At 41.6% G+C, this 15,295-nt stretch overlaps 1 protein-coding gene across 1 annotated transcript; it reads left to right on the top strand.

Annotated features, from left to right (window-relative positions):
• Window positions 1–1,723: 1,723 nt before the first annotated feature.
• Window positions 1,724–13,480, top strand: LOC120915747 (pancreatic secretory granule membrane major glycoprotein GP2-like). Its single transcript, XM_040326519.1, has 10 exons — window positions 1,724–1,869; window positions 3,196–3,255; window positions 4,757–4,864; window positions 5,148–5,362; window positions 6,557–6,711; window positions 8,158–8,397; window positions 10,300–10,456; window positions 12,078–12,150; window positions 12,662–12,697; window positions 13,201–13,480. Exons 2-10 carry the CDS (start codon window positions 3,210–3,212, stop codon window positions 13,263–13,265), a joined length of 1,095 nt encoding a protein of 364 aa, XP_040182453.1. The 5' UTR covers window positions 1,724–1,869; window positions 3,196–3,209; the 3' UTR covers window positions 13,266–13,480.
• Window positions 13,481–15,295: the final 1,815 nt, after the last annotated feature.

Genomic DNA, 15,295 nt, shown 5'->3' on the forward strand with positions numbered 1-15,295 from the left:
TAAATATTTCTGAAGATTCTAAAATTCCTAATAACACCAAGAGCTAGAAGAAATACCACTCTGTATGGAAATGCGGGCAGCGGAATGGCTAAACTGAATGGCCCGGATTCTCAGAGGACTTACGACGGCGCAGCGCCATGTACGCCATCGTAACTCCTAATCCGAGCCGTCGTATCTATGCGCCTGGGGCCAGATCCACAGCCAGCCGCCGTAACTTATCTTTTCCCATTTAAGTTACACTGCCTTAAAATTTCTACCTAAGTGCCCGATCCACAAAGCACTTACCTAGAAATTTTTGGCTGTGTAACTTAAATTCCGCCGGCGCAAGGCGTTCCTATTTTCATGGGGGCGATTCCCATTTAAATTAGGCGCGCTCCCGCGCTGGCCGTACTGCACATGCTCGTGACGTAATTTTCCCGACGTGCATAACGCGAAATTACGTTACGCCGAGCTTTGTGGATTGCGACGGGTCAATAAAGTTGCGTCGGGAAAAAAAAAGATATGGCGGGAAAAAAAATTCAAATAAAAAAAAAAAATCGCGTCGCTGGACAGAAGGGTCTGTTTTTACAAGGTGTAAACAGTTTACACTTTGTAAAAGCAGCCCTAATTTTGCGTTTGCAAACTAAAACTTACGGAGAAAAAACGAAACTGAAAAGCTTTGTGGATCTCCGTAAGTGCTAATTTGCATACCCGAGGCGGCATTTCGACACGAAATGCCCCCAGCGGCGGATGCGGTACTGCATCCTAAGATCCGGCAGTGTAAGTCCCTTACACATGTCGGATCTTCTGCCTAACTATGGGAAACTGATTCTGTAGATCAGTTCCATAGTTAGGAACAGGGATACGCCGGTGTAACAGTAGATACGCCGGCATATCCCTTTTGAGGATCTGGCCCTCTGCACTTTTTCCACTGTGATGTGATCATTCTTCAATAAAACCTTTGAATGTTATTTGAAGATCTGTGGTGTGCTGGTAAATACATTAATACACTGATCTAGGATGTTTCCAGTCCCCATCTGGCTGGTGCTGCACCACCCATTACCCCAAGACCATTCCAGGAACGTGTGCAATGGGAATATTGACATTGGCTTATCCAACAGCCCCGGTATTGGCCATTCTAGCCCTGCTGGTCATACTTCAATGGGCATTCAGTGCATTTCTCCCGGGTGAATCTACACATAGCTGGCCAGGATGACAGTGATTGGAAAATAACTACATTGTAACACATTTGTGTATCATAGTAATTCTAATCACCCTACATAGATGTAGCTGGTCAGGTATCCGGCACCATCACCATTACGATATGAAATCTATTTCTGATACAATAAAACTTGTTGTTTTTTGTGCATTTTGTTCTTGTTAATATATTTTGGGCACTGTAAAAAGATCTCCAAAATGGAAAAAAAAAAACCTTCTATAATTGGGTTTTAAACACGTATGTAAAATAGTTGAAAGATTAATTTCGTAACAGAACAAGGTGACATTTTCATCAGCTATAAATATGAAATGCCTCCAGAAAAATACATCAGTCTGTGACGATGGCTTTAAAGTTAAACCGTGACAGCCCGGGGGCCAAGTCCTGCCTGGGTGAGGCCCATTTACTCCAACGTCACGGGATCTCCACCTTCTAGTTTCTACGTAAGACAGACGCTCTGCATTCCATCTGGACCAATGAGTATATAAGTAGCTGAGAGATCGGTAATTGTACACACAGCCGCCACCTCTACCCAACTGTCTTTCCTAAAGGTGACGAAACTCAACTGACAACTGACTTTGCTCACTTGTTGGAAGAACATCGAGTTGTTGGAAGAACATCGAGTTGTTGGAAGCCTCTTGCAAACCCGGAACATTTCCAGACCACATTTGTCGGTGAGTAGAAATCTTTGACTTCTAAATAATTTATAGCTCATGGCAAGCAATCAGGATGAAATTACCATTTTCTAAAGCTGGCCATACACCTTACAATCTGATTGTCTCCTTTACGGAGGGAATATCTTGATAGAATGATGGAGTCGGCCATTGGTGGCTCTTCATTTTGTGATTGCTGGTTGGCTGGTTATCATGATCATTCTTTGGCTTCATTGCTCTCTGAGTTGCTTCCTTTGTAACATATTAAGTTGCAATATAAGGACTTATTTAACTAATCAATCAATTATTGGAAGTTCTAATGGAAATTGAACAGTCAACATGTGTGTGGTGAGCTTTAGATTTACCAAAACCTTGTAACGTTACGTAAGGACTACTAGGGATTTGATTTGTAATCAGTCAGGCAGAACCTTCTACTGAATAAGATCTATAGGGGAAAGTACAATCATCTTCTACTGTGTATGGTCACCTCAACAATTTATCATTACAGGTTTAAATCTTATTGTTTGTTTGTAGTATAAATGTGTATAGATAGATAGATAGATAGATAGATAGATAGATAGATAGATAGATAGATAGATAGATAGATAGATAGATGTTTTATTCTACAATATTGTTAAGTCTGGTATGTTACATCGTCATTAAAAATAAGAAATGTTGTAACATATATGGAGCTTTGTTGTATTTTTTTTATTTGTATTTATTTTGTTTTATTTTGGGTTTTACTGCATTGCATTACAGGTTTGAAACTTATTGTTTGTAGTTGTAAATGAATATATGCAATACCATGTATATATATCTATAGATTTATATATTTATATAGAGATATAGATCTATATATATATATATATATATATATATATATATATATATATAGATATATAGATATATCTATATATTTATATATCTATATTCATATATATCTATATATATATATATATATATATATATATATATATATATATATATATATATATATATATATAGATAGATAGATAGATAGATAGATAGATAGATAGATAGATAGATAGATAGATAAATATATAGATATATATATATATATACTGTAGATATAGATATCTATATATATATATTTTTTTTCCTGATCAAAAATTGTCTAATGTGCCACACATATGAATATTGTAACATATAGATGTTTGTTTATATATTTTTTTGTATTTATTTTGTTTTATTTTGACTGTATAAAACAATTAATAAAATAATGCGAAACTCTGAAGTACTTTTCCTTTTATTATTATTATTATTATTTTTTTTTTTTTGCTAAATTGTAAACAGAAATTAGTCGCTCATATAGGATTTATTTTCTAGGGTCCCTGATCACCATGAAGACAACACTGCTGCTCTCTGTACTGTGCGCTGTCATGGCGGGTGAGTGACGTTTGTCTCCTTTTATCTTCTAATATCACATCTGTAATACAGAGACAGAGATTCTCCTAAAAAAATGTCATGAAAAGTGGGCTTGTTGGATCCACTTTACGAATTCTACAGAATATCACCTTTTAACCACTGCTTCAATGTAGCTTGACCTGATAGTGATATATTTTTATAATTCACTTCTTGACTCCTGTAGATTCTTTTCAATTCATCTTTCTTTTTATCCTTAATTCCCCCCCCCCCTTTTTTCTATTTATTTTTATATTATCCTCTTTTTATCTAGGTTTTCCTTAAATATTTACTTTTATTTTATTCTTTAACAAGTAACAACTTCTGTATTAATTATATTATTCACTGTCATGTACTCTTAATGTATAAATGTATGTTTGTTTTCATTCATACTACAACATTTCAATAATAATAATAATAATAATAATAATAATAAAAATATTTGAAACAAAAAAAAAGGGGGGTCTGTAGCTGTAGGGGGGTCTCACACATGAAAACTGGGCAGGAGAGATAACACTGTTTGAGATAAAACTGCAGAATACACAAGAGCGCACTGCATTTCTGGCAGGATCAATAGTTATAACAAAATTAATTAAGAATTAGGCCCCATACACACGAGAGGATTTATCCGCAGATACGGTCCAGCGGACCGTATCCGCGGATAAATCCTCTCGAGGATTTCAGAGGATTTCTATGCGATGGCGTGTACACACCATCGCATTGAAATCCGCGCTGAAATCCTCTGCCGATGACGTGTCGCGCCGTCGCCGCTATTATGACGCGGCGACGGGCGCGACGCTGTCATATAAGGAATTCCACGCATGCGTCAAATCATTACGACGCGTGCGGGGAATCCCTTTAGACGGATGGATCCGGTAAGTCTGTACAGACGAGCGGATCCATCCGTTGGAATGGATTCCAGCAGATGGATTTGTTGTGCATGTCAGCAAATATCCATCTGCTGGAAATCCATCCCAGGGGAGATTTCTCTGCGGATAAATATCCGTTGGCGTGTACACACCATAGGATCTATCCGCAGAAACCCATTTGATGGGATTTATCTGCGGATAGATTCTATGGTGTGTATGGGGCCTTAAGGGCAACCCCGTGCGTCTGCTAAATAGCAGTGTGGATTGCCCGCAGGTGCGGGAATATGTGCGGTTTACACACGTTCCCACACCCGCATGTATGTGACTCTTATTCATGAACACGGGGGGATACAACACAGGGGAAGAGTGCTGAGGAGCTCTTTGTTTATGAATTGTAACAACTTTGAAACAAGTTTGTATTTTGGAACATTTGGATACAAGTTGTAGAAGTTTGACACAAATTGGACTGTTGTGGAACACTTTGAAAGAAACCGGAGATTATCACTGATTTATTTATTTTTGATTCTTGTGTTACATTGTAGTTGGATGTGAGATCTGTTTAGACTTCCACACAGGAACACGGGATGTAATTTAATGTTTGTTTTCTGTCTCTCCAGCGGCTGCGTCTCTGACCTGTGGAAGTGTTACCTGTGCTACTGATGAGATTTGTAACAATGTTACTAATACCTGTCAGTGCAATTCAACTTTCTACACATTTACAGCAGGTAAATACTATACTATATTATACTATAATAAAATGTTTACAATGGATCTCATGCCTTTTACAACCAAATATTGCATTTTCCCATAAACCATATGAAGTCCATGTAACATACATAGTACATAGTGGGAAAGTGTAATGGCCCGTTCACCCTTGGCTGTTAAATTAACCAGCAATGGAGCGCCCCGGTGTGAATGAGAAAACCCCTATAGTGTATAATGTACATCAATCATGTCACCGTCACCTTCTCATCTCAGAAATACTGAATGAATTTTCTCTCTTTTCAGGAAGCCTTCCATCTCCAAATCTTAATTGTACCGGAGCAATGTTCAATATACAAGTGTCAAAATGTTGGTTGGAAGAACAAGGTTATAATACGTCTGATATCAGGCTGAACGGCACCAACCCCGATTGTTTCGCAGTAAATCAGAATGTGAATGGAATATCGGAGATGACCCTTCAGCGTCCATTGATAACCTCTGACTGTAACACGGTTCCTGCGGTAAGTTCTCCTGACACCGTCTGACTGTTTGTTATACAAGAGAAGTAAAAACAGATACAATAAAGTCTGTATAGACATAAATGTGATAATTTAGGGTTTGAGTAGAATAGAGAAGATGTAAAACCCTTGTCATGTCTGTATTGTTGTCTTTGCCCCCAGAAGACTGTTTTACTCTCTATGTATTTAAAAAAAAAAAACATTTTGTAAGAAAAGACATTTCAAACCAGAACCAGAAACTTTTGTTACATATCTCAGGCTCAGAAGAACACATTAAAGTAGTAATAAAGCCTAATGCTGCGTACACACGATAGGTTAGTCTGATGGTCTGATGGACCGTTTTCATCAGACCGAACCGATCGTGTGTGGGCCCCATCGGTTATTTATCCATAGGTTAAAAAAATAGGAACTTGTTTTAAAATGATCTGATGGATAAAAAAACGATAGAAAAAAAACGATCGTCTGTAGGTACATCCATCGGTTAAAAATCCATGCATGCTCAGAATCAAGTCCACGCATGCTTGGAAGCATTGAACTTAATTTTTTTCAGCACTTCGTTGTGTTTTACGTCACCGCGTTCTGACACGATCGTTTTTTTAACTGATGGTGTGTAGGCGTGAATGATCATCAGTCAGCTTCATCGGATAACTGATGGAAAAATCCATCGGACCGTTTTCATCAGACAAACCGATCGCGTTTACGCGGCATAAGTGTTTGTTTTACCCTAATGCATTCACAGCATTAATAGAAAACATGCCCGGGTACATTTACACCTCCCCCCATTATTTTGATAGGAGGAGAAAACAGAGTGACAGAGACAAGTCCTCTGCTTCTCCTTTCATTGTCCAGTCACAGGCATAGGGGGGGGGGGGGGGGGTCCAAGGGAACCTGGACTTAGAGAAAGTGGGTTGAACAATGCTGGCCCTCAGACTGAGGACATCAATTGGCAAAAGTACCACTGGGGGAAATCTCTGCATTAGAGTTGTATATTGCAGTAAAAGCTAGTTTTGTTATTTTATCTTTTGGTGGGCTATTTATTTTTATCTGGTTGTTTTGAGCTGGAGTTCTGCCCTAACCAAACTGGAGACTTGTCAGGGAATACACTGACATTAATAGTAACTATTTGCTAATGTGCAGATTACTGTATGGGGGTTTTCTGACCTGGCTTAATTACTTATTTGCTTCCTCTCTCTACAGATGAATGCAACCCATGTCATGTACACAAACCAGCTGTATATTTTTGGCAAGACGGATCCAATCCGAATAACAAATGATGTTGTCATGAATATTTCCTGCTCCTACCCGCTGAATATGAATGTTGCTCTTAATGTGACATTGCACCCAATAATTGGGTAAGTTTGGTTAAGTACTTTCAGGAATTCATGCTGCCTATCTCTTATGATAATGCATTCTAGAATCTACTCTTGTATCTTGATTTTAAACTCAGAGGTCTGTAATTACTGGTTGAAGACCTCAATGCCCTTTTAAACAAAGGCACTAAACTAGGCTTGTACCAAGCTTCAATAGAAACAAAAGCTTAAAGCGGGGGTTCACCCTTAGAGGGCACTTTTCCCCCTTAGATTCCTGCTCGTTTTCTCTAGGGGAATCGGCTATTTATTTTAAAATATGTGCAGTACTTACCCGTTTACGAGACGCATCCTCTCCGTCGCTTCCGGGTATGGGCTTCGGGAATGGGCGTTCCTTCTTGATTGACAGGTTTCCGAGAGGCTTCCGACGGTCGCATCCATCGCGTCACGATTTTCCGAAAGAAGCCGAACGTCGGTGCGCAGGCGCAGTATAGAGCCGCACCGACGTTCGGCTTCTTTCGGCTACGAGTGACGCGATGGATGCGACCGTCGGAAGCCTTTCGGAAGAATGTCAATCAAGAAGGAACGCCCGCTCCCGAAGACCCATACCCGGAAGCGACGGAAGAAGATGCAGCTCGAAAACGGGTAAGTACTGCTCATATTTTAATATAAATAGCCGATTCCCCTAGACCGAACGAGCAGGAAGCTAAGGGGAGATTTTTTTTTTTTTTTTAAATGGGTGAACTCCCGCTTTAAATATAACTGAGCTCAACTCTCTGAGGACACATGGGTGTATATCTATATATATATATATCTATATAGATAGATATACGTTTATATAGATAGATCTATCTATATAGATAGATAGATATTATCTGTATAGATTATCAAATCAAATCTTATAAGGTTGTCTAACATGTCAGCATTGCACAATCTTAAAGAATCCATAAAAGAAAAATCACATAGAAACATATACATTCACTCTCTATTAGAGAAAAAAATGGAAATTTCCCATAGGGTGGAATTTTAAACGGCAACAACACTACCAAAAATGATGTAAAACCGTTGTTTATCAAGTCATATAAAATATGATTCAGGGTTTAGGGTTAGGGTAATATGTCCAGGGCTTAGAGAGGCTGTACCACGGCAGCTGATAGCAGGCAATCTGGGTGACAAGAGAGTAAGTAAGTGCGCCCCTGTGACCCACAAGAGAAGTATGGACAAAAAATGCTTTTGGTGTACTTCTCCCAAATTATTTTATTTTTTATTTTTATAACTATTCATTTTTTACCATTGTGGTGCATTTGAAATTGTATATCAGCTTCATTGCTTCTATTCGTATACACAGAGCTGATGAAGATATCTAATAGGTTTGCTCTTTATCCTCAGTGCAAAAACATGTCAGTTCTCTGTATAACATTATTGATGAATGACCACATACCTGCAAGGGTTTCTAGGTAGGTAACCTTCTGTTGTGTGTCTATTTTCCAGGACCACAGAAATAACCGGCCCTTCAGGAAATGGAAGTTATACAGCCGTAATGCTGGCCTTTAAAGATAACACATATACCACCCCTCTCTCCGACTCCGACACCCTGACAGTGGAAGATCCTATTTACCTTTCAGTGAGAGTATCAGATCTGGATGCCAACGCCTTCAAACTCAAAGTGGTGAATATTTATGCCTCTCCTACCAATTCAAGCAACCAAAAGTACTATCTTCTTGAGAACGGGTAAGTACACAGTGCACTGGGTTAGCAGTTCTGTGTGTTCTTTGTACACTTTGACTGCAGAAATAATGTGCCCTTTTGCTACCCTCCCTATACTGTGCCCTTCTGCTTCCCTCCCTATACTGCGCCCTTCTGCTTCCCTCCCTATACTGTGCCCTTCTGCTCCCCTCCCTATACTGTGCCCTTCTGCTCCCCTCCCTATACTGCGCCCTTCTGCTTCCCTCCCTATACTGTGCCCTTCTGCTTCCCTCCCTATACTGCGCCCTTCTGCTTCCCTCCCTATAATGCTCCCTTCTGCTTCCCTCCCTATACTGTGCCCTTCTGCTTCCCTCCCTATACTGTGCCCTTCTGCTTCCCTCCCTATACTGCGCCCTTCTGCTTCCCTCCCTATACTGCGCCCTTCTGCTTCCCTCCCTATACTGTGCCCTTCTGCTTCCCTCCCTATACTGTGCCCTTCTGCTTCCCTCCCTATACTGTGCCCTTCTGCTTCCCTCCCTATACTGTGCCATTCTGCTTCCCTCCCTATACTGTGCCCTTCTGCTTCCCTCCCTATACTGCACCCTTCTGCTTCCCTCCCGATAATGTGCCCTTCTGCTTCCCTTCCTATAATGTGCCCTTCTGCTTCCCTCCCTATACTGTGCCCTTCTGCTTCCCTCCCTATACTGTGCCCTTCTGCTTCCCTCCCTGTAATGTGCCCTTCTGCTTCCCTCCCTATACTGTGCCCTTCTGCTTCCCTCCCTATAATGTGCCCTTCTGCTTCCCTCCCTATACTGTGCCCTTCTGCTTCCCTCCCTATACTGTGCCATTCTGCTTCCCTCCCTATACTGTGCCCTTCTGCTTCCCTCCCTTTACTGTGTCCTTCTGCTTCCGTCTCTATACTGTGCCCTTCTGCTTCCCTCCCTATACTGTGCCCTTCTGCTTCCCTCCCTATACTGTGCCCTTCTGCTTCCCTCCCTATACTGTGCCATTCTGCTTTCCTCCCTATAATGTGCCCTTCTGCTTCCCTCCCTATACTGTGCCCTTCTGCTTCCCTCCCTATAATGTGCCCTTCTGCTTCCCTCCCTATACTGTGCCCTTCTGCTTCCCTCCCTATACTGTGCCATTCTGCTTCCCTCCCTATACTGTGCCCTTCTGCTTCCCTCCCTAGACTGTGCCCTTCTGCTTTCCTCCCTATACTGTGCCCTTCTGCTTCCCTCTCTATACTGCGCCCTTCTGCTTCCCTCCTGGTACTGTGCCTTTTGTGTTGATTAGCCTTTGATTCATGTCAATGTTTTCTTATTGTTTAAAATCGATTTAATTAAAAGTACTATGTTTTACTTCTATCAATGACTTATAGTGCGTAAATTGGGACTGACTAGTAAGGGCCCCAGAGTGTTACTTTTCCCAGGGGCCCATGAAGCTATTAAGGCAGCCCTGCAGGGGATCCAACCCTTTCCCACACTTTACATTAAATATAATATATTTGCATTTGCACCACCTGTTGACGGGCTGCATTGCTCAAGGCAGGACCAACACATTGGCAATCCATTGTTTCCAATAGGCCCAGTTTATAGCAATGTGTCGGTCGGCATTGGATGAAATACCTTTAATAACATGCAAATTTCATTTGTCTCAATGCATTAAGGAGAAAATCATGTAGATGTGAGGAATTATGGGTCACAGCGCAGGTATACATTTCTTGTGTACGGCAAAATAATTCCACCAATTACAATGTAAATTGTTCAGATATAATATACATATTAATAATGAAGACATGCCATGTATTGTCCATCTATAATATAAAGTATATAAATATACAATGAACACACCTCATATATTGTTCAGCTCTAATAGTATGTACCAGTATTGTGTTCTCATCTTTAGATTACAGTAACTGAAAACTAATGAAAGGTTTTCTGTATCCAGGTGCCCATCAAGCCAAATTTCTTCTGACCAGCTAACAGTGGACAGCAATGGAGTCGGCGTTGAATCTCGATTTCTCATGAAAGTCTTCAAGATTACCAGTTCTAACACCGTCTATCTCTATGCCGATCTTGCACTCTGCACTACTGATTGTAATTCGGTAAGACTCACCATACACATAGAGGGTGTTCTGTGATTTATGTGCCTGAAGGAGGAGGCAGGTTCTTTTTAGCCATACACACACATACTAGCACCAGTTTAGACAGGAGCCAAATATCCAACATGCGTGTCCTTGGAGGAAACCAACACAAGCGGGACACGCAAACTCCATGCTGATAATGCCCTGGCTCGGATTTACATTGAGGTCCCCGGTGCTACAAGGCAAGAGTGCCAACTATCAAACTGCTGTGCTGCCTCAATGTCCACAGTTGGCTTTCTAATCATTGCACGGCCTTATTAGGATGTTTGGAGGTGTTTTTGGACTGAAAATTAAATATTAATGATACCGTCTTCCCTCTTGTTTACCTGATCTGCTGCTACTAACCAAGCAGGTAGAACATTGCTGTGTGTAATGAGCACAGTTGCTGAATTAATGGCCAACTCAACACAAAAAATGGTGACTGAAATCATATGCTGGCTTCTGATATTGAGATACCACCACCAGAATTCACAGTTTTGCCCATCGGCTGCAGCCATAACATGGGATGAGCTAGGGTGTGGTCCAAACCCAAGTGCATCCCTAAAAAAAGACAATTGGTGCTTTCATACCCATCCCCATTAAAGACAATTGACGATTTAATTGGCCGTCACTAACAAAGACAGTTGGTGGTTTCATGCCCATCCCTAAGAAAGACATTTGATGGTGTTGCACTCATTCCTAACATAAACAACTGATGGTGTCATCATGCTGCCCCGATACAATGTAGAATAAATAGGTGATTGGGGAATATGGCTTAGAGCAGTGGTTCTCAATCTTCTAGCGCCGTGACCCCTTGATAACATTTTCAAAGTTGAGGGGACCCATAACAGTAAAACTTTTTCCTTGTGTGGGTTGTCAGCACCCAAGGCAAGACAAGTAAGTTGCGCCCCCAAACCCACAGACATTTTGCACTTCCTGAATCCCTTCCAGTATTAAAACCCCTATGGTACATTTTAGGCTGTACAACTCTTTCTCTTTGTTCTCCTTTCTTTCCCTTTTATCTCTCATTATTCAAATTTCTTGTTTTTTTTCCCCCCTTTCCTTATCTAGCCGTCGTTCTTGTTCTTTTTCTCGCTTTTCTTTCTTTCATCCCCCTCTTTTCCTCTATCTTCCATGTATTCTCTATTTTAATTCCTTCTCTTGCTCCTTGGTGGGGGGGGGGATGAGTGGCAGTGCTAGCAGGGAATTGGAATGAGTGGCAATGCTAGGGGGAGTTCTGATCAGTCAAAAAGGTTGGGAGGGCGCTGTGGGCTTCAGGAACAGCACAGGATTCGGGGGCCCCTGGCAAATCATAATTCGACCCCCGAGGGGGTCCCGACCCCCAGGTTGAGAACCACTGGCTTAGAGAGACTGAAACCAATGTGGAGGGGAAATGAAAACTATTCCAGGGAAGCCTCACCATTGAAGTGATTGAAGAACCTGCTGTGCCCGCATTCTCCACCGTTTCCTTTGTGGGGATAATACAGATAAAGGGACGTTGTGACTTTAGCATAACTGGGGTAATTCTTGGATACAATTTACCATATCTTCATCGATTTCACTCGTCTGGAGTTTCTGTTGAATTACTTTTATTTCTTTACAGACCTGCAGCTCTCGATCCATATCACGTGATTCCCCGGACATTGCAGGAAGGGTCAGCATCTATTTGGATGCAGGTAAGTCATCTCACGGTCACAATTTTGTTACAGTCATTTTCTGTGTTTCTTCAGTCCCATTTATTAAATCCCAACTCCAGACAAAATATTTATTTCCTTTTTTTTGTTTTTTAATAATGCGGGAAAAGGGTTAAAGCTTCTGTCAATTTTCTGTCTTTGTTCCCTGTGGGGGGGGGGGGATATCCCGTTCTGTCGGACACCTGTCACCTGACCAGGAAGTAAGGAGAAACGTCCCAGAGGGGACAAAACCTGCAGAGGTTCTAACCCTTCTAATAAAAAAAATGTGTTTATTGCTCCATGTGTCCCGTATATTTACCAGACCAATAAGGGAGCAAATTGCCAATTTTTAGGGATTATTGTGAGTGATTACAAATGCTTTGACTTCTATGGAGATCACTACACAAATATTTCAGCCTACAGTGACTGTGAATATCATACAATATATCCAGAAGAATGAGTATCAGTCCGGTTGAGATCTCCAAGTAACAGATATTTTTCTCTTTATTTCCAGCTGATACCAGTTATGTGGATGCCAGTTCTGCCAGCGGTAAGTAATCTCTTACATTGAGACTTTTAATGATTTAAAGTGATGTAGCAAAACATGTTCAACCCCTTTACAGCAACAATACCCTTATATGTGGGGGCCGGGCTGGTGGACCTCAACATCCAGCATTTCCCTTTGCTTACCGTCCCAATGACAATGGTTTTACCAGACAGAGTACAGTACTGAAAGGTCAAAGTACCGATCAGCTTTTTTTTGCTCTCTGGGTCCTTGTAGCAGATTTTCCATCAATTCCCATCCAGTAAAACCATTGCCACCGTGACAGTAAATAAGGGGGAAATCCCTCCAATGCCACCACCCTATGCAAAAGTTAAAAAACAAATATTCTGGTTGGACATACACCTTAAATTCTCACAATGTCACAATCTGGTATAAAAGTTGGCTGATCATCAGATTGCAGCTACAATGAGAACTTAGAACTGAACAGAAGATCTTCCATAGGAAGATGGAGCGGCTCCATTCCTAATATCTCCTGTGTGTTGTTCCAGGTTTCTCCATGCCTTGGACTTTGTCTGCTCTGATCTTCTCCTGGATCTTGATGAAACTGATGTAATCCCTCCGAGAACCGACCATCCCGACACCATGAGACTTTGTCATATCGTCTGCCTGCCTGCCTGCTTTATACCTGAATTATTTATTATGTTGTATTTATTGTAAAGTAGGAATTGTTAATGAAGTAGACATTATGTATATATATTGTATCCCTGGAGAGCGCACCCTGTACTTTCTACTGTTCTTTCACATATAATAAACCGCAAAGTAATTTAATTCAAAGTGTTTCTTTGTCTTTATATTTAGTCATTGTAGGTGCTATGGTGAGGGGAAGGTGCCTCCTAAGGCATAAATAAACTCCAAAAAACTGAATTTAATATATTGCAGCTCACCAGCCATTAGATGTGGTGGTCGCATTTTAGAGATCTCTATTGGTTGTGGAGTACAGAGGGTGAGGGGAACTTTGCGTAAGGAGAGATTTGTGCCTGGTGGGGAAGGGGGGGGCACAGTGATTTTTTATTAATTTTTTTGCCTGTGTGTTACAGTTATATATCCCAGAACCCTACATTATGTGTGCTATTTACTCCTGCCCCCTGTATTCTGTGAGCTATTGACCCCCTGACCTCTTCACTCTGTGTATTACATACCTGACCCCTGCACTCTGTGTGGTATATACTCCTGACCCCTGCACTCTGTGTGGTATATACTCCTGACCCCTGCACTCCTTGTGGTATATACTCCTGACTAGGAATGAGGTTCAGGTTTGGGACTAGCATAGTGTCCAAGGGGCCCAATCATAGTTCACAGAAATGCCCAACTAATGTATAATTTTTCACTCATAGAGAACAACTAAACATATTGCACTTCATGGCCTTTAAACTTAGCTCAGATGGTTTGGAGGGGCCATTAAGGGGGCTTTTGGGTCCCAGACAACCATATTAATAATGTGCTTTGGCTGTAATAGAGAAAGCATAGGAAGTGCTGCTGATAAAGTGCATTGAGGCAGATTTGTGTAGGCCTTGTAGGCAATGGTCTCTTTAAGTCAGGGTTCCTCAAGTCCCATCTTCATCCTAAGTCCCTCTTTTTCAGTCCCATCTCCCCCATCCCATCTCCTCCTCCTCTAGTCCCATTGCCTCCATCCCATGTCCTCTTTTAGCCCAATCTCCTCCATCCTATGTCTTCCTCTAATCCCATCTTCTACTTCAGTCCCATCTCCTCCATCCTATGCTCTCATTAAGTCCCACCTCTTCTATTCTATGTTTTCGTCAAGTCCAATCTCTTCTATTTTATGTTCTCGACAAGTCCCATCTCTTCTATTCTATGTTCTCGTCAAGTCCCATCTCTTCCATCCTATGTTCTTGTCAAGTCCCATCTCTTCCATCCTATGTCCTCCTCAAGTCCCATCTCCTCCATCCTATGTTCTCCTCAAGTCCCATCTCCTCCATCCTATGTTCTCCTCAAGTCCCATCTCCTCCATCCTGTGTTCTCATCAAGTCCCATCTCCTCCATCCCATGTCCTCCTCAAGACTCAACTCCTCCATCCTATGTTCTCGTCAAGTCCCACCTCTTCCATTCTATGTTTGGTCAAGTCCCATCTCCTCCATCCCATGTCCTCCTCAAGTCCCATCTCCTCCATCCTATGTTCTCATCAAGTCCCATCTCTTCCATCCTATGTTCTCCTCAAGTCCCATCCCCTCCATCCTATGTCCTCCTCAAGTCCCATCTTCTCCATCCTATGTCCTATTCAAGTCCCATGTCCTCCATCCTATGTCCTCCTCAAGTCCCATATCCTCCATCTTATGTCCTCCTCAAGTCCCATCTCCTCCATCCTATGTTCTCATCCAGTCCCATCTCCTCCATCCTATGTTCTCATCAAGTCCCATCTCTTCCATCCTATGTTCTCCTCAAGTCCCATCCCCTCCATCCTATGTCCTCCTCAAGTCCCATCTTCTCCATCCTATGTCCTACTCAAGTCCCATGTCCTCCATCCTATGTCCTCCTCAAGTCCCATATCCTCCATCTTATGTCCTCCTCAAGTTCCATCTCCTCCATCCTATGTTCTCATCCAGTCCCATCTCCTCCATCCTATGT

The sequence above is a fragment of the Rana temporaria genome, chromosome 10 (genome assembly GCF_905171775.1).
Source record: "Rana temporaria chromosome 10, aRanTem1.1, whole genome shotgun sequence".
NCBI classification, from domain to species: domain Eukaryota; kingdom Metazoa; phylum Chordata; class Amphibia; order Anura; family Ranidae; genus Rana; species Rana temporaria.

Coding starts and splice junctions, on each gene's coding strand:
- LOC120915747 (XM_040326519.1), top strand. CDS start 3,210: ATGAAGACAACACTGCTGCTCTCTGTACTGTGCGCTGTCATGGCGG. Junction 12,151..12,661: donor CAGCATCTATTTGGATGCAG/GTAAGTCATCTC, acceptor CTTTATTTCCAG/CTGATACCAGTTATGTGGAT. Junction 12,698..13,200: donor GGATGCCAGTTCTGCCAGCG/GTAAGTAATCTC, acceptor GTGTTGTTCCAG/GTTTCTCCATGCCTTGGACT.